The 18,195-nt window shown below is 43.0% G+C and overlaps 1 protein-coding gene across 3 annotated transcripts in view; it reads right to left on the bottom strand.

The window, feature by feature from the left end:
• Positions 1 to 1,245: 1,245 nt before the first annotated feature.
• Positions 1,246 to 18,195, bottom strand: part of LRRC63 (leucine rich repeat containing 63) — a 42,385-nt gene continuing 25,435 nt past the window's right edge. For 2 of the 3 annotated variants that reach the window (XM_038387914.2, XM_038387913.2), the window contains exons 8-10: positions 9,010 to 9,093; positions 5,833 to 6,072; positions 1,246 to 4,905 (exon numbers count right to left, since the gene is read on the bottom strand). In XM_038387914.2, the coding sequence (XP_038243842.1) occupies positions 4,722 to 4,905; positions 5,833 to 6,072; positions 9,010 to 9,093 (508 nt within the window). In that variant the 3' untranslated portion in view covers positions 1,246 to 4,721. The remainder of the gene's footprint in view (positions 4,906 to 5,832; positions 6,073 to 9,009; positions 9,094 to 18,195) is intronic. The other variant, XM_038387915.2, reaches the window with a different exon arrangement.

Consider the following 18,195-nt stretch of genomic DNA (forward strand, 5'->3'; position numbering starts at 1 on the left):
TAGCTCCATTGACATTAACAAAGCTCACTGATTATCTGCAACTAGGGATCAGGCCCGCTTTGTTGAGTTGAATAGACTGCTCAAATAAGCAAGGCTGAAAACATATCTGGGGATATAGTGAGAGGGGAAGCCATTTGCTGAAGCACACTCTCACTGCTGGCGTGCCCCCTTGTGGCTGAGTGGGTGTAACAGGCTTTTCCCCATCTGGTGCCCCCAGCTGACAGCTGCTTCAGTCCTGTGTTAGTCTCTCTTCCCATCACTCGTCCCTCTGGCCATGTTTACTCCTGGGAGAATTCTGAGCCACTGCACACACATAGAATTCATGTCCCCCACAGATTTATTTTTTCTCCACAGAAAATACATTCTTGAGAGGCACTGCAGTTACAACTTTCACCACCAGGGGCTGTTGTGGCACCAGAACAGAGAGCAACTGGCTCACTGTAGCAGCCAGCAGCCGATGGGAGGAGGAGTGGTGGTGTTCCTCAGAGTGCCCTGCCTGAGGGGCCAGATGAGGAGGCATATGATATGGCGGGGGGGGGGGGACAGACAGAGCAGGGCACACAGGGTTGCTGGGGTGGGTCACATAGACTGGGGGGCTGAATGGGACTGGGGGTGTAGAGACACATGGAGATGGGGGGCATAGAGGCAGGGCCACATGGGGATGGGGGGTGGCTGAGTGAGGGTGTAGGGACACATGGGAGTGGGAACTGGCTGAGGGGGGGTGCAGAGACACATGGGGAGAAGGGAAGCTTAGTGGGGATGCAGGGACACATGGGGATGGAGGGAGGAAGGGTGGCTGAGGTGGGGGTGCAGGGCCACATGGGCACAGGAGCAGATGTGCCTGACTGCTAACCACTCCCATTCAGTCATCCAGGGTCTGCATGGGGGAGGCTCCCAACTCCCTGACAATGCCTCCCCCCAAAAAAACCCAAACAAAACACTGTTCTATACTTCTCCCACCCATACCCAACAATCCTCCAGGTTCACTCCCAGCACTTACTTCCCAGCATTAACTTCCCTTGCTCTCAGCTCCTCCATTACCCGTGGCTCCCCCAAGCCTTTGCACTACTTCTGAGGGGTGCTGGAAATACATTTCTGTATTGTAGTTTAAATGAATTATTACTCAAAGTTCTGTATTAATATGCCTAGTAAGGAATCTATCTGTCAAAACCATTTCCTGAATCTTTTTTGTTGTCTGTATTGTTACAGACATACTTGTCGATAGGTATTTTGAAATAAATTACCAAATAATTGAACGGGCATGATTATATTATGTTATTCTGACAAATAAAATATACAGAATTTTGCAGAATTTTTAGGTGCAGAATTCCCCCGGTGTACAGGTCAGTTTAGTCTCACCCCTTTTGGGGTAACAACATCCAACAAATAAAAGTTCAAATATGCTGACAAAAAGATTTTCAATCCTCAGAATCCTGTAGTCCTCACACCTTTCTTTCAGGGCTTTCCATCATCCCTGGCCCCTTCTTAGGGTTTCACACCAACTTACCAGTGGCTAGTAGGGAAACCCAGCCCTCCTACTCCACTGGGCTCTAGTCCAGGGACCATAGGACAGACTGGCAAAGTTCACAGCCCCATACTTCTTGCTGTCACCTCCTTAAGGCACGTCTACACTTAAAATGCTGCATTGGTGCACTTGCGCTTCTGTAACACTTTAATCAAGACGCTGTAAGTTGATAGAAGAGAACTCTCTTATGGGTGTAGTTAATCCACCTCTCTGAGAGGTGGTAGCTACATTGATGGAAGAAGCTCTCCCACCAACATTGTGTTGTCAACACAGGTGGTTAGGTTGGTATAACTATGTTGCTATATTTTTCACACCCCTTATATCAACATAGGTCTTAGTGAAGTTATATCAACATAGGTCTTAGTGAAGACCAGACCTTAGATTTCTTCCTCCCATGTCTCACTCATGCTTTCTCCCCTACTACCTCTCTAGGTTATTCCTACTTTCAGGGCCCTCACCTGGAATCCCCCAACAAAATCCCAAACCCACAATTAAAAATTAACCCCACTTCTGTTTCCTTGGGTTTGACCTTTCATCCCTCTTTCAGTTACCCTGCTGTTTTCCCTGATTGATTGACTCCCAGGACTCTCTCCATAGAAGACCAGCTGCTGCTTTCTTTCATGGCATGCCTCTAGAACCAGCTCCACCCCCGTGGCTGCTCCCTGTCTCTCTTGGCCACATACCAGCCTTCTCTACACAAAGGCAAGGATCCCAGGGCTTACTCCTCAATTGTCCTAGTCTCTCTAATGCCATAGAGTGACTACAGACTTACTTTTTCTCCCCCTGCAGCATTCTTCTACTGTGGGTTCCTTCCCTTTCTAATAACCACAACCCAGCTCCTTCCCCAATTTGGCTTCTTCTCTAATTATGTCTGGCTCACCCTCTAGTTACAACCACGTGGGTTAAAACTGGTTTCAGGCTCACATTAATCCCTTCATGACTTGTGTGGGATAAACACACTATCACAACTTCAAACAAGCGAAATGAGCATTTCTGCTGTGACTATACTTCTCTGAAATAGAGGAGATATGTTGGAAAGACATCAGCCATAAAAGATCTCTCCACAGATGCCACCAAACCTTGTGTTCCTATTGGTGGCTGCTGCTGCTGCTACTAGTCATTTTAAGGAGAGCAAGCCCAAGCCCATCAAATCAAAACTGGCGACTGAGGGTGAAGAAATTCAGACTTCCTACTTAGGAAATCTGATAAACAATCTTTTGAAATTTGCAGAGAAAATTTTTTTCCAGCCCCTCAAGTTTAATTTTTTATTAAACATTTTCCACCAACCAATGTTTTGTATTTGACAATGTCACATTATATAAATGTTATTAAAAGCAGACATAGCCCAAACATCCTTTAAATACAAATTACAGGGTTCCTTTGGCAAGCTCCTATCTTGGATTTGGACATTAAAAAAAATTAAGGACTATACAAAAATATACATACCTATAATTGGCCAGACATTAGATTATTGGCGTCTGTCTCGTGTTCAAATAAATGAGAACACTATCTAGCAAACTTTTCTTTAGCGTGAATTTCCTTTATCAAAGCTATTTGTAATAAAATATGCACTACGGCTAAGATTTCCAAAAGCAACTAGTGATTTTGATTGGTGATTGATTTGATAGTGATTGGTGCCAACTTGAGACAATTTACCGAGGTCTGATTTTCAGAGTGACTACTCAGCACTTTCTGAAAAATCAGGCCTCCTGGAGGTGTCTTCAGTTGGTTATCCAAAAAATCATTAGTTGTTTTTGAGAATCTTAGCCCCCATACAGACTCTGCACCTGGATTATCAACAGTATATTAAGTCTGGGTTGCAGACATGTTCAAAAGGCACCTTTTTGTAGTTGTGCCATTTAACAATTACTAATAGCCAAATTAGTGTTTTGTATGTGGCAGATAGTGTAGCACTTCAAAGCACTTTTTAAACTAGTGGAAAAAAGCAGTTTTACTAGCATAGTTTAATCATGTTCAATTCAAATCAAAACCAGGTTACTACAGCCACACTACTCCTCTGGGAACTGTGGATATGTCTACACAGCAGCTGGGATGGTGCTTCCCAGAACAGGTAGACAGACACATTACCTCTGCTTGAGCTAACACGCTAAAAATAGCAGTGTGGCTGCTATACAGCAGAAGGTGGCTCATGGCAGCCACCTAAGTACAACCATCCTACCTACCCCCTCTGAGCAGAGCTAACACATTTCTGTCTACCAGTGCTGTGTAAACATACCCTGTGTCACAGCAAAGTGACATGGATCCTGGAAAGGTATGACCCAAGCTAGAGCCTGAACTTGCAAACGCTTACTCCTGGACACAGTGCTTATTATCACAAGTAGTCCCATGTATGTGAATGGAACTCTTTGCAGCAGTAAGTACTAAGGCTGAAAGTGACTTGTGCAGAGAACCAACACCAAGTCCTATGCATCATTTAAATCCTACTTAAGCTTTGTTTTGAGGGCTTAAGCAGATCTCAAGTGATGCAAAGGGCTTGCACTGGCTCTCTGCACATGGGTCAATTTCACTCCAAGGTCAATGGCATGTGTTTGTGGAACTGAACCTTGAATTAGAATCATGTATGAGACTACTCCTCTAGCAGGGCTTGATCAAGGTTTTAGGACAACGTTATAGAATGGTGTTAATGTTGTGTTACAGGGAAACAAACTTTGTTGTCCAATTTTAAACCATGTTAAGAACCAATTTATAATATGGTATACTACTGGTAGGGTGAAAGAAGATTAAAAAATTCTCTTCTACAAATTATTACTCCAGGAAGTATGGGGCCAAAATCATCGGTGGTACAATTTATAAACTTCAATTGGCTTATACTGCGATGAATTTGGCCTGCTATATTGTTGATTCAATTATTCACTGGTGTCTAATGAAACATTAGTGGATTTAGGTTATTTGTATAGAACTTGTCATGTCTTAATAGCTAAGCACAAACAGTTCTTAAAAGCCTTCTGAGAAGGCTAGTGAGTGATCCCGAACAAACCTAAACAGGAAAAGACTCTTTTCCAAATAAAAATAGAACATTTAGGCCAGAAAGCACTTTAAGGAGGATATGATAATTGCACAAAGAAAGTGATCCCAAACACTCCAGTATCACAAGCTTTTTCTTGTACAACATGACCTAAAAAACCTCATATTTCTTAACTGCATTACATCACCGGTTCCTCTGCTGCAACCCAGATCAATTTCCATAAAGCATTCGAGTCTGAGAGTCAGTCTGAGACATGAACCTGCTGTAACAGGATGGTGAGCAGGCATTAAAGAGAAAAGGAAGTTTGCGGAATCTAAATATGTTCCTGCAAGATCGAATGAGACGAAGTCCTTGACCATACAAGGGTCCTTTGCAGCAGTCACAGACTCTACAGCTAAGATGGAGAGAAAAATGAGTCAGAAACATTGCACATGACTATACACACAGTACATTCCAGTTCACTTTCTGCATCTTCAACTAGAAATTAAGGGATCTAGCTGGCCTCAGATTGATTCTGAGACTGCTGGTTGTGGAAGGTTCCTGCACTTCCTGAACTACATTGTGGTGTAGGCTGCTCTCTATTCCAACGGGGTAATTACTCTAGCCCTAAGAGTGTAGTTATACTTGTATGACTCCAGTGGGGAAGGAGGACAAGTGAAAGTTTGAGGCAGACAAAGTGAAAATAGAGAGATGCAGCGCAGGGGTGGGGATAGCTCTGTCACTTGCCGAAAATTGAGCTAGTATTTTTTTCAACTGAGATTGTTCTGAAGCTCACAGCTCTCTCTTGAACAGACTGGTTCAGTACACAACCTCAACATGATGTTGCAGCAAACATTTTTGGCTGGAATATACGATGGTGATAGGTGACAGTACAGAACTAGTTAAGCTATTTAAATGGATCAAAACAATAATTTGCACATGATGTTTGATGAACTTGATTAAATGTACAGTTCCGTATATTATCAAAAATACATAGGCCTGGTATGCATTCAGATACATAGCTGAGTATGCCTGCATGGGAATTGTTATATATTGACCAATAAGTAACTGCAATATTATTGATCAGCATTATTTTAGTTTAATGTGAAGATATCAATAACTTCTCTCAACTTATTCTGTGGCTCATAATGTATGGCATGGAGCTCCTACACTGGCGATCTACAGAGGTGGTTTCATGATGAAGAAAGTATACATTACCAGGTCGAAAGCCGGTGTCCTTCTGACATTGCCAGAATAAGCGATTGGGGCCATAGGTACATTTCTTGTGTATCCAAAACTCCCATGGAAGCCAGAGTGTCAGCTAGAGTTTTCTGTCACTTACTTGTTTAATATTTCTTGAATATCCTTTGAAATCTCAGTATATCTTTGCCACATGTGGTTTCTGGAGAAGTAAAGGGCAGCCAGATCAGTAAGTCTCTGTGGCTGGTTCTGGCTGTTTTCTTTCCATAAAAAGGGATGCATTAAATTATTTTCTGTGTTAAGGAGTTTCACGGGAAGCTTCAAAACCTCACAAGGCAAAGCGCACAGCTGATTTCCTTCAACATTCAGATATTCCAGTGCCCTGTAATTTTAAAGACCACCAAATTATGTACACTATTCATCTCAGCTATAATTGTATACATATCCTACTTCCCACTTGCTGAGTTATTGCACCTAGATGGCACATGTATCCGTATGCATAGAAGGCTAAATTTTAAAAAATAATACATTCTAAGTGTTGATTCAATGATGCAATTATGTGCACAAAGAGAATTATTTTCTGAAATACAATTTAAACAACTAATGCAACTGGAAATAAGAGATTGTATGTGTATCCAACTGAATGCTTAAGACAGGTGTCCGAACACACACATAGGCTATCATCAGATATCTCAAAAACTTAATGTTAAGTGTGTGTGTTCTTAACTTCACACTCTTGCTTATTAACATGTAAGTATACTTCTATATCTGCCATCCTTCTGCTCATATAAACAGCTGCCGAAATTCCGACAAACTTTCTAACCAAAAAACAGAGACAGATTGACTCTTTGTGGGAAAAAATTCCTCTTTCATAGCATCACAGTTTAGGGCAACTGCACCTGTATTCCCCCTTTACAGTCCAGAAAGTCTCAAGTTACAAGCTCCCCCAGTCATCACCTGTCCTGGGCAGAGACCCATATCTTTCTCCCTTCTGACTGGAGTATCTCCAGGCTGCACAGTTCCCTGCTTTCACTGTGTTACTACCAACACAGACAAGTTGTCCAATGGCACCTATTTGCTTTCTCATTAGGGATGGTTAACAGGTGTAATTGTTGTACTTACAAGGTATCATACAGCATAAGTGCCGACTTCTGCTCCTGCCAGTGGGTGTTTGACCACCCCGCCCTCGCCCTCGCCCTGACTCCACTCCTGCCCCGCCTGTGCCCCGCCTCCATTCCAACCCCTTCCACAAAGTCCCTGCCGCAACTCCACCCCCTCCCTGCCCCTATTCTGACTCCTTCCCCAAATTCCCACCCTGGCCCCGCCTCTTCCCCACCTCCTCCGCTGAGCGCACCATGTTCCTACTCCTCTCCCTCCAGCTGTTTGGCGGCAGCAAGGCGGGAAGCGCTGGGAGGTAGGCGAAGGAGTAGGGACGTGGCGTGCTCAGGGGAGGGGGAGGAGGAGTAGGAGTAGGTCAGGTGTATGGGGGGGACTTGGCTGCTGGTGGGTGCAGAGCACCTGCTAATTTTTCCCCATCGGTGCTCCAGCCCCGGAGCACCCATGGAGTCGGTGCCTATGTCATACAGCACTTCCTACACAAACCTACTTTATTCTTAAGGTACAAAGCATTACAAAAAAAATATTAAAACAATAAAAGAATCTACACACATACTAATAAACTGACCAGTCTTCACCCCAGCCCTAATATGGGCTCTGGAAGGAGCAGTGCTTCAACACCCCACACTAACGGTTTCCTTTTAGAAACAAATTCATCACAGCTTCAGCTTAGACTATGCCAACAGTCATATGGGGCCTCAGTGGGCCCTGCCCTTCCAACCTTTCCCTAGAGCAGTGGTTCTCAACCAGGGGTACGTATACCCCTGGGGGTATGCAGTGGTATTCTAGGGGTACATCAACTCAGCTTGATATTTGCTTAGTTTTACAACAAGCTACATAAAAACACTACTGAAATCAGTACAAACTAAAATTTCATACAGACAGTGACTTATTTATACTGCTCTATATATTATATGCTGAAAAGTAAGTATAATATTTATATTCCATTTGATTTATTTTATAATTATATGGTAAAATGAGAAAGTAAGTAATTGTTCAGTAATAATGTGCTGTGACAGATTTTTATGTCTGATTTTATAGTCAAATAGATTTTAAGTGAGGTGAAATTTGGGGATACACAAGACAAATCAAACTCCTGAAAGCAGTACTGTAGTCTGAAAAGGCTGAGAGCCACTGCCCTAAAGGACTGGGGCCCTGCCTGGACCAAGGATCCTGTCCATTTGATGGATCAGGAAGAAGGTCATGAGCCAGTTTAAAACCAGGCTGTTTATCCAAAAACACTTTGTCTGTCTGTTGGTGCTTGGAGAATCCACTCTGAACTGGTATATGTGCAACTCTCCAGAGGGTGGCTTCAAAGGGTTTATAGTGGAAATAGTATTTAGCATCCCCCTCCCTACTAGAGAAGGTACATGCAATGCCACAATAACACATATACAATTGCTTTTAATACAATATACCCCAAAGGTGTTAACCATAATTCTAAAAGGTATATTAATTCCATGTTTTTTTCAGAAAAACCTTTTCAGTCTATCACAAAGTTTCTACTGTATCATTCCCTTGAGGCCAAAGTATTAACCTCCCCTCTCTACCACACACAAACACACTGATGGTATCTCTACACTGCAAGTTAAGATGGAATTGTGGCATGAGTAGACATACCTGTGCTAGCTTTAACCTAGCTAAAGTGTAATAAGAGTAGTGAAGAAGTGGGAGAATGGGCTAGCAATCAGTGTACATGGGGATCCCAGGTATGTACTCTGGTGCCCATTCTAAAGCCCCTGCTCCCACATTGTCACTACCATTGTTATCCGTGCTAGCTGGATTAAAGCTAGCGCAGGTATGCCTGCCCACACTGCAATCACACCTTCATTTGCACGTTCTGGGAATGACAATGTGGTTTACATGATTTGAGGGCATACAATTATCGTGATCATCTGTGCAAATTAGGCAAGTGCACATGCATATGGGCACAATTAACAAATGATCATAATTTGTGTGAAGTTACCTGATTTACAAGCATAATCATGATATTTAAGCAGTTGGATATGCATTTAATTTTAAAAATCAGACCCTTATCACAGGGCAGTGGGCCAGATTGTGATCTTTGTTATACCGGTACAAATCCAGAGTAAATCCATGGACATCAGTGACGTTACTCCAGATTTATTAACAATCAACTTCCTAATAGTCTCACAATATTTTACACATAGGTCTGGTTCCAGTGTATATTATATATCAATACCTGAGATTCCTGATTTCAGGAGGGATAACACTAATATCATTGTAGGAAACATCCAGATAACTAAGATATGGTAATAAAAACAGCCTGAAAAAAGAGAAAAACACAGTACATTACAGAAGAGCTATTTAAATACATTGATCTATGCTAACTGAGGTATATATCTCATTGATATCCACCTATAAACTCTGTGTTGGGGCAGCTGCTATCAGTGTTAACTGTTATGAGTTTTAAAAGACTGGTTTACTCCCACTGGACAGACAGGTTTCTGGAAGGAAATAAGTCCTTTCAAGACCATCCATTTCTTAGGTTGATGTTGGTAAAAAATGAGCAGAAAACAGAAAACATTCCACTAAGATATGGTGTCACCCCAAAATTAGAAATAGCTCCATGCACAGAAGCTAATGTAGTGCTGACAATATAAAGCAATATTATGAATGAAATCGCTGCATTATGAATTTATTCCTAACAGGATTCCTCCCCCCCCCCACTTCTTTGGTGTGTGTGTGTGTGTTTGTGAGCCAAAATCCCCACCCAGAGAGAGCAAGAGAGAGAGAGGTTGAAATACTGGCAGGTTAAGAGTCCCAAAGTGTACTCAACTCTTATATTCTGCAAATCCTCACAGGAGTCACTTGAGTGAAGCCAGCAAATGGTACACAATAGCAGCAGACAATCAGCCAACTGTACTGCCACTGCTGGCAAGAGGTTCAAGGAGCCACACAGAGACAGACCTGATAGGTGTATTAAGCTGAGGACTGTGGCACTGGGTTTTCCTGTGTAACCATGGCCTGTGTGCATTTGACAGGCCATTGCAAGGAGTAGAATAAGCTCAAGCAGTGGCTCCATTAGAGACCTCTAGAAATTGTGGAAATATTATCCTTCAGGACTATTACTAGTTGTGATGCTGGCAGACCAGGTGCCAGCTCATGCGAAGGCCCAGGGCCTCACTGAACACTAACAAATACATTGCTGGAAACCAGTCTGACTTACCTGGGTGTTAGTATTGTTAAGATAAATATTAGAGTTGTAAGAATGTGTTTGGTGTTTAGACCCTATGAACAGTGTAGGATGCTGCATGTATTGATCTCACTTATAACCTCTGTAGCCCATGGTATAAAATTATATTGAGTGTTTGCACTGTAAACATCTGCTATTGTGCAACTCAGGGCAGGTCTACGCTTAAAATGCTGCATCTCCCTGTTAAGCTCTCCCGATGACATAGCGCGATCTACACAGGGGGTAAGGTCAGTATACTATGTCACTCAGGGGTATGGATTTTTCATGTTCCTGAGTGATGCAGTTATATGGACGTAGGTCTGTAGTGCAGAACAGGCCTCAAACAGGAAAGAAGTATTAACTAAGGAAAAGTGCGAGTCCATCAGACAAGAGGGCCTTTGAAAGCAAATGAGCCATTGTAAGACATCAAAAGGACAAAGATTGTTGATGGACGTCCCCACTTACATAAAGAGGAATCAGGCACCGACACTTGTTCTATCAGTGTGGACTCTGGGGAGAAATGGATAAAAATCCCTGACAAGGAGAAACTGATCTTTATGCATCTGGATTCTGAAAGGCAAGGATTCCTAAACATAAGCAAGCGATCCCCATGCTGCTTGGCATGGGTCAGTCCTAAAGCACATGTAGAACTGCTTATTAGAAAAACGTATATTACCTTATTTAATCCAAGACTGTAACTCATTTGTGTGTGTATGTTTCTTGTTTTAACCTGGTAAATAACTCTTTGTTTTTTAAATAAAACTTTGTTTTATTACAGGATTGGCTATTGCCTTGGTTTGAGATCAGAATACAATTGACGTGGTCCTTTGAGTAAGAGACTGGTCCTTTGACACTGGAAGTAACCTGAATATTGTTGTGATTTTGGTGCAAAGTGACCATCTGTCACATAGTCCAGCTTGCCTGCTTGACAAGACAGATTGGAATGCCCAAGACCACTGACTTTGACTCCATGATAAGACTGTTATAGTGCTTTAGGAGTTCACACTTGTTACTGGGTTGTTGAAATCTAATTATAGAACAGACAACCAGTTTGGGACGTCTGCCCTGTTTTTTGACAGTCTTCCCTGAGGTTGGCACTCTCGGTCAACAGTCACTCCAGCCAGTGTGACACAAGTACTAACATAGAACTGAGGCTTCAATCAAGGTCAGGCACTGTGCAACTACGTAGTAAGAGCTAGAGCTTACAAACTAGATATGAAAGATGAAGTGTAGAGGAAAAGGGGTACATAAAACTAAAAAAGCAAAGCGAGCAGAGGAAGGTTGGGAAAGCCATGATCTGAAGTTTGGTTTATTGTCTATCTTATGGGGAAGGGCCCAAGGATGGTGGATCTAAAGATCCACAGCTTTATACATATCTTTATATAGCACAAATATAACAATGCATCCTGACATTTTCAGTGAATGCACATTACTACTTTCAACCAGTAAATATATTATTAAAATTCTCCAGCTCCTTGTCAGGCAATTAGGTTGCTTGGCCTTCACTACAAAGCTAGGTCAACCTTGCCTTGCATTGACCTAGTTGCACATATGTCTACACTTACATTTGTCTCCCACCAAGTGTAAGTGCCCCATTACAGCGATGTAGTAACACCACTTTCCCAAGCAGCGTTGAGCCATGGTAACATACTGGGGTTGACTAACCATAAGCGTAGACACTGCATTACTTATGTCAACCCTAACAGTCCTCCTGCAGCTATCCCATAATGCCTGACACTGACCACTCTGGTAACAATTGTGAACTCTACTGCTCAGGGGGCTGGAGACCTGAAGACCTCCTGAACCTCTAAAGTCCTGTGAGTTTTTGAAATACCTTTTCATGATTGTCCAGCTTGGTAAGAAACACTTACCAGCTCTCCATTGTTGTATGCAACTGCCCAGCTGACCATGCCAGCTACACGCTCCAGAGATGCTCTGGCTTGGAGTAGACAGGAGGTATTGGATCTCCTGGGGCTGTGGGAAGAAGAGGCTATGCAGGCGCAGCTAAAGGCTAGCCATAAAAATGTGGACACCTACAAGCAGATTGCATAGGGGATGCAGGAAAAGTGGTATGGCAGGGATCAGCAGCAGTGCTGCACGAAAGCAGAGTGTGGCAGGAATACCATAAGGCCAGGGAGGCCAACAGTTGATCCAGTGCCAAGCCTCAGACTTGACGTTTTTACAAAGACCTGCATGCCATACTTGGTAGACACCCCATCTCCCACAGACAACCTTGGATACCTTTGAGGAGCTCGTCACGGGTCTCTGGCGTGAACAGCGAGGAGGAGGAGAAGAAGGAGAAGGGTGGGAGATATGCAACTGTGGGAGTGCAGCTATGCCACGGTCCAGAACCTGTTTGAGATTTGATTGCAGACCAGTGAGTCCTGGCAGTTGAGCACAGGTAAGCCCAATGCAGGGGAAGGAGCCTTGGATAAGTGTGTAAATGTATTTCCCATTACAGTGATCTATTAATGAAGCCCGCAACTTAACAGGACACAGCTATCGACTTTTCATTAAATTTACTCATACTAGAAGAGGTAGTGGTATTACAAAGAGAAGTAGAATTGTTTATGCGCTTTTCATTTCCCTGTACAGTTAGGCAGGGTGGACCATGTGAAGCAGTTTGTTTATGTACACAGGGGTGTCTCTTGAATCCTCCAGAGAGATCTTGATGAAACTTTCATGGAGGTACTCTGCAATCCTCTCCTGAAGATTTCTAGGAGGGCAGCCTTATTTCTTCCTCTGAGGTAGGATTTTTTCCCAGGCCAGTCAGTGATTACTGCAATGGTGCCTGCCCAAGTTAACAGGCCAGCAGCATATGGGCCTGAGCAGCTTCGGGAAGTCAGCAACAGCTGTGCTCTCTGTGCCTTTGTTACTCTCAGGAGTGAGATATCAACTAAATCACGACCACCTGTGGACAATGGTGCCACTGTTGAGTGCCATTGCCATATACTCATGGTTTTATACAACTGAGTAATTCCTGTCTCATTTCCCTCACCCCTGGCGGGCCATGCTCACCATGTTTGGTGCTGTGAGTGGTGCCATGCACAAGCACTCTGACTCAGAAGTGTCAATAAGCATGTCTGGTTTAAAACTTTAGGGGAGCGAGGGAAGGGAGTTCTGAATCTTAATGTTCACTTTCTTTTGTGACTATATTGACACTAGTACCTCTGTGTGTTTTATATGTAGCTGCTGCCATTGTGGCTTTGAGGGGTTTCCCCCTCCACACTGATGGAATGCCTGAGTCAGATAAGAAGGAGAAAGAAAAGGACTCAGGATAACATGTTCAATGAGATGCTGCACGCCAGGGCTGCATCAGACTGTGAGCAGAGTGCCTGGAGGGTGAATATCACAGACTATATGGAGAAGGAAAGAGCAGACAGGAGAAAGGCCCAGGAGTCCTTAAATATTCAGGGTAAATAGGACTAATCCCCTGAGATGGGATATTAGATGGATGGGATCTGAGTTACCCAGGAAAGAATTTTCTGTAGTATCTGGCTGGTGAATCTTGCCCATATGCTCAGGGTTTAGCTGATCGCCATATTTGGGGTCAGGAAGGAATTTTCCTCCAGGGCAGATTGGAGAGGCCCTGGAAGTTTTTCGCCTTCCTCTGTAGCATGGGGCATGGGTCACTTGAGGGAGGATTCTCTGCTCCTTGAAATCTTTAAATCATGGTTTGAGGACTTCAATAGCTCAGACATAGGTGAGGTTTTTCATAGGAGTGGGTGGGTGAGATTCTGTGGCCTGCGTTGTGCAGGAGGTCTGACTAGATGATCAGAATGGTCGTCCCTTCTGACCTTAGTATCTATGAATCAAGAAAAGGAAAAGGGAGATGCACTAGGATATAATGGGGCTTCTCCAGCAGCAAACACAGATGCTGCAAACTCTTGTGGACCTACTGATTCAACAATCCCAGCTCACTTCCCTTTGCAGTGTCTGGAGAACTGAATTATAGCACCTCCCTACTTCACTTTCCCCCAGCATCCCATGTGGCCTCTGTGGCCACATCCCTACCCTACCACTCTACCCCGGGAGACAAACAACCACAGCTTCACAAGCACTGATCTATAGAAGCTCCAGTTGCTGTATGTGTAGCTAAAATGGACATGAACGTTCTTTCCCCTTGTTAAGTTCTGTTCTACTAATTTAGTAAGTTTTAATGTATTTTCTTTTAAATTGCACAGATTTTTCTTTGTACTGGTTTTATTACTCAAATTCTATTATTTGGAGAATAATTCATTTTTATTAGTTCAGAACATATGCAGAGTCCCTAGTAGTACTGAAAGCAACCACTTACTAGTTTCCGTACAGTGTGACACAAAACTCAGAATCAGTGACAAACAGTATAATAATGATAAATGTAGAGTAAGCACCACACATTTCCTAACAGGTCCCCACACCACAGAGCCAGGCAGAGCACAGTACATCACAATGCATGACTATGGCTCACTGTTAAAGTACTCTTTCAAAGCCACCCTGAGCCATATAGCTCCATTTGAGCTCTTGTAATCACCCTTGTGCCTGACTGTTCAAACTCAGCAGACAACTGCTCTACCTCTTCCCTCCACTCCAAAGGCAACTTCCCCCCTTGGCATCACAGATATTATGAAGGACACAGCAGGCAGCTGTAACCACTAGGATATTTTTTTCACTGAAATCCAATCTTGTGAGTAAGCACTGCCAGCATCCATTCAATCTACCGAAAGCATACTCAACTGTCATTTTGCATTTGCTGAGTCAGTAGCTGAATCTTTCCTTGGTGCTCTCAGGATGGCCGATGTATGGCATCATGTCCAGAGGAGCAAGGTATAGGCTGGGTCCCCCAGGATCACTATTGGCATTTCAATATTGCTAATGGTAATCAGCCGGTGCTAAAAGAAAGTCCCTGCTTGTAGCTTTATGAGCAATCTTATGTTCTTAAAGATACGAGAATCATGCTCTTTCCTGACCAGCCAACACTGACGTTGGTGAAACGTACCCAGTGATTCACCAATACTTGCATAACCAGAAAAAAGTAGTCCTTTCAGTTGAGTGTCAAGGTGGTCTGGTGCCAAAATAGGGATATTGCCCCACTGCAGTTCAGGAACCCCATTGCTGTAAATCCATGCACTATGTCCTGCACATTGCTGAGAGTCACAATCCTGCATAGCAAGAAGTAATGGATGGCCCTGCAAACTTGCATGACAATTGCCCCAACAGTCAATTTTCTAACTCCAAAATGATTACCCACTGACTGGTATTTGTGACTGCCGCTTGCTTCTTCGCTCTCAGTGTGGTACTCATTCTGGTGTCCCTGTGCTGAAGAGCTGGAGCAAGCTCAGCCCACAGATCCAGAAACGTGGCCTGGCAAATCCGAAAGTTCTGCAGCCACTGCTCATCATCAGCCCGAATTACAATGCGATCCCACCAGTCAGTGCTTGTTTCTTGGGCCCAGAAGCAGTGCTCCAACACCTGCAGCTGCTCCATGAATGCCACCAAAAAACACTTGAACTGATTTTTGCTATGTCCCAAAGCAATCTGTCCTCCATAAAATTGTGATGTTCCCTGCTGATTCAGTTCTTCTTGCGGCTCTGCAAATCCTGGAGGATCAGCATGTGTTCTGTGATTGCAACGTTTACGACAATAGTGCAGAGCTGTGCAGATTCCATGCTTCTGTCAGAAATGGTGGACAGTGAGGAGGACTGTGCAGATTCATGGGATTTTTTAAAAAGCTGTGAAAATTATGGGCTATGCATGACATTATGGGATGGAGAAAGCTGCACACTGGAAAGTTGACCCCTTGCTATCTGTTACCCCTCATGACTCATTTTTTCCCACCATGCATTGCCAAAACTTCCCAAAAGACAGTGCGCAGGATGGTGTTGGGTTTCATACTGGGATACCTAGCTATGGTACACTGCACTGTGCATTGACACACTATGCTTACAAGGTTGCCTATTTCCTACAGAAATCTTTTCCTTATTTCCCTTCTCTGGGCCTCCCTCTAGGACACATCTCTCTATGCTCACTAGAGCACGATCCAGCCTTTGTTCAGCTGCAGAGGGCTTGCAGTTAACAGCTGGAACAGTTCTGTCAATGACAGGCACTCCACCCCCACCCCCTCCTTTCCTGATGAGGTGCTGCCTTCAGCTGCAGTGCAGGAGACAGTCTCAACTCCATCCACACTTGGAAGCATGCTGCTTCCCTTTACTGCAGAGAAATCAAAGAGAATTGCTCCCTTTCCTCCAGCACTTCCTGGGACTTTACCCTTTTTCTCTGGGGTCCAACCATAATATTTCTTCTTGAGGAACTAAATGGAAAAAATAATTCCCAATAAGCATGTCAATGGGGATATTTTCATTTTCAACTGATACTCATAGTATCTGTCTTTTTCTGTTACCTGCAGTCTGTACAGCTCTAACTTTGTAACTGCATCGCTCTCATCCATTTTTATGCCTTTCTGCTCCTATTTCCCTTTCCCAAAATAAGCAAACAGAAAATAACAAAAGTGTAACTTTTTTTTTAAACTGTATTCAGTCAACCCACTTAAAATCTCAGCACCAGTGTATGAAGTGCAAATCTCATTCAGAACAACAAGCTGTGCATTTCAGTCTGCTTGCTGCACCACTATGACATGTCCCCGGGGTACAATCTACACTGCGAGACCACTGAGTCCCCTTAAATTCCCCAGTCTGGGCTGACTCTCAATATGCTATGCTAGTGACAAGCAAACTTCTCCAGATGCTATGATCACTCACCCACAATATGTGGGGAGACACACCCAGCTGAGTTGTATGAATGCTCTCTAAGCCACTCATGAACCGTATAAAGAGACACCAGCAAATGTCCCAAGTCCCAAGCCTTGCGCTCCAGTAATGTGCCATTTTACACTGCTCTAGACTCCCTAGACAATACAAGCTCATTAATTAGTTAGCCACTTTGTCAAAGGAAAGCAACCATGCACCAATCTTTGTAATCTAAGCAGATTCCCCAAGCACTTCAACCCAAAACACACTGTTTTAGATCAAACATAAAAGAGATTTATTAACTACAGAAAGACAGATTTTGAGTGATTATAAGGGGTAGGCATAGAGATCAAAGTTGGTTACATAAGAAATATAAATAAAATTGCAGCCTAAATTCTACAGGCTAAGCAACATTTGAATCAAGCACTTTCTCGCCCCTCTAGATGTTCCAGCAGTTTACATTTCTTATTACACATGCTGAATTTCTTTCTTAGCCTGGGACCAATCTCCACAGTTCAAAGTCTTTGTCTTCCTAATTTCTTGTTGCCTTCAGAGTAGGTGGGGGAGGAGAGAGGCCAAGTGGTGATGTCATCGACCCTTGATTATACTTTCTCTCTAACAACCTCACACTTGGTAAGGCAACTCACATCTTTTCACGTATTTATACCTGCTCCTGTATTTTCCACTCCATGCATCAGATGGACTGGGTTCTAGCCCATGAAAGCTTATGCCCAGATAAATTTGTTAGTCTCTAAAGTGCCACAAGGACTCCTCATTGTTTTTGCTGATACAGACTAACACGGCTACCACTCTGAAATTTATAACAATAGAATACCAATTGAAATTTATTAAATATTTTTGGATGTTTTTCTACATTTTCAATATTGATTTCAATTACAACACAGAATACAAAGTACACAGTGCTCACTTTATATTATTATTTTTATTACAAATATATGCACTGTAAAAATGATAAACAAAAGAAATAGTATTTTTAATTCACCACATATAACTACTGAAGTGCAATCTCTATCATAAAAGTGTAACTTACAAATGCAGATTTTTTTGGTTACATAACTGCACTCAAAAACAGTGTACAACTTTAGAGCTTACAAGTCCATTCAGTCCTACTTCTTATTCTACCAATCGCTAAGACGAACGAGTTTGTTTACATTGATGGGAGATATTGCTGCCTGCTTCTTATTTACAATGTCACCTGAAAGTGAGAACAGGCATTCACATGGCACTTTTGTAGCCAGCGTTGCAAGGTATTTACATGACAGATTTGCTAAACATTCATATGCCCCTTTATGCTTTGGCCACCATTCCAGAGGACATGCTTCCACGCTGATGATGCTCATTAAAAAAAATAATGCATCAATTAAATGTGTGATTGTACTCCTTGGGAGAAGAACTGTATGCCTCCTGCTCTGTTTTACCTGTATTCTGCATATATTTCATGTTATAG

Source organism: Dermochelys coriacea, chromosome 1, assembly GCF_009764565.3.
Source record: "Dermochelys coriacea isolate rDerCor1 chromosome 1, rDerCor1.pri.v4, whole genome shotgun sequence".
NCBI lineage: Eukaryota > Metazoa > Chordata > Testudines > Dermochelyidae > Dermochelys > Dermochelys coriacea.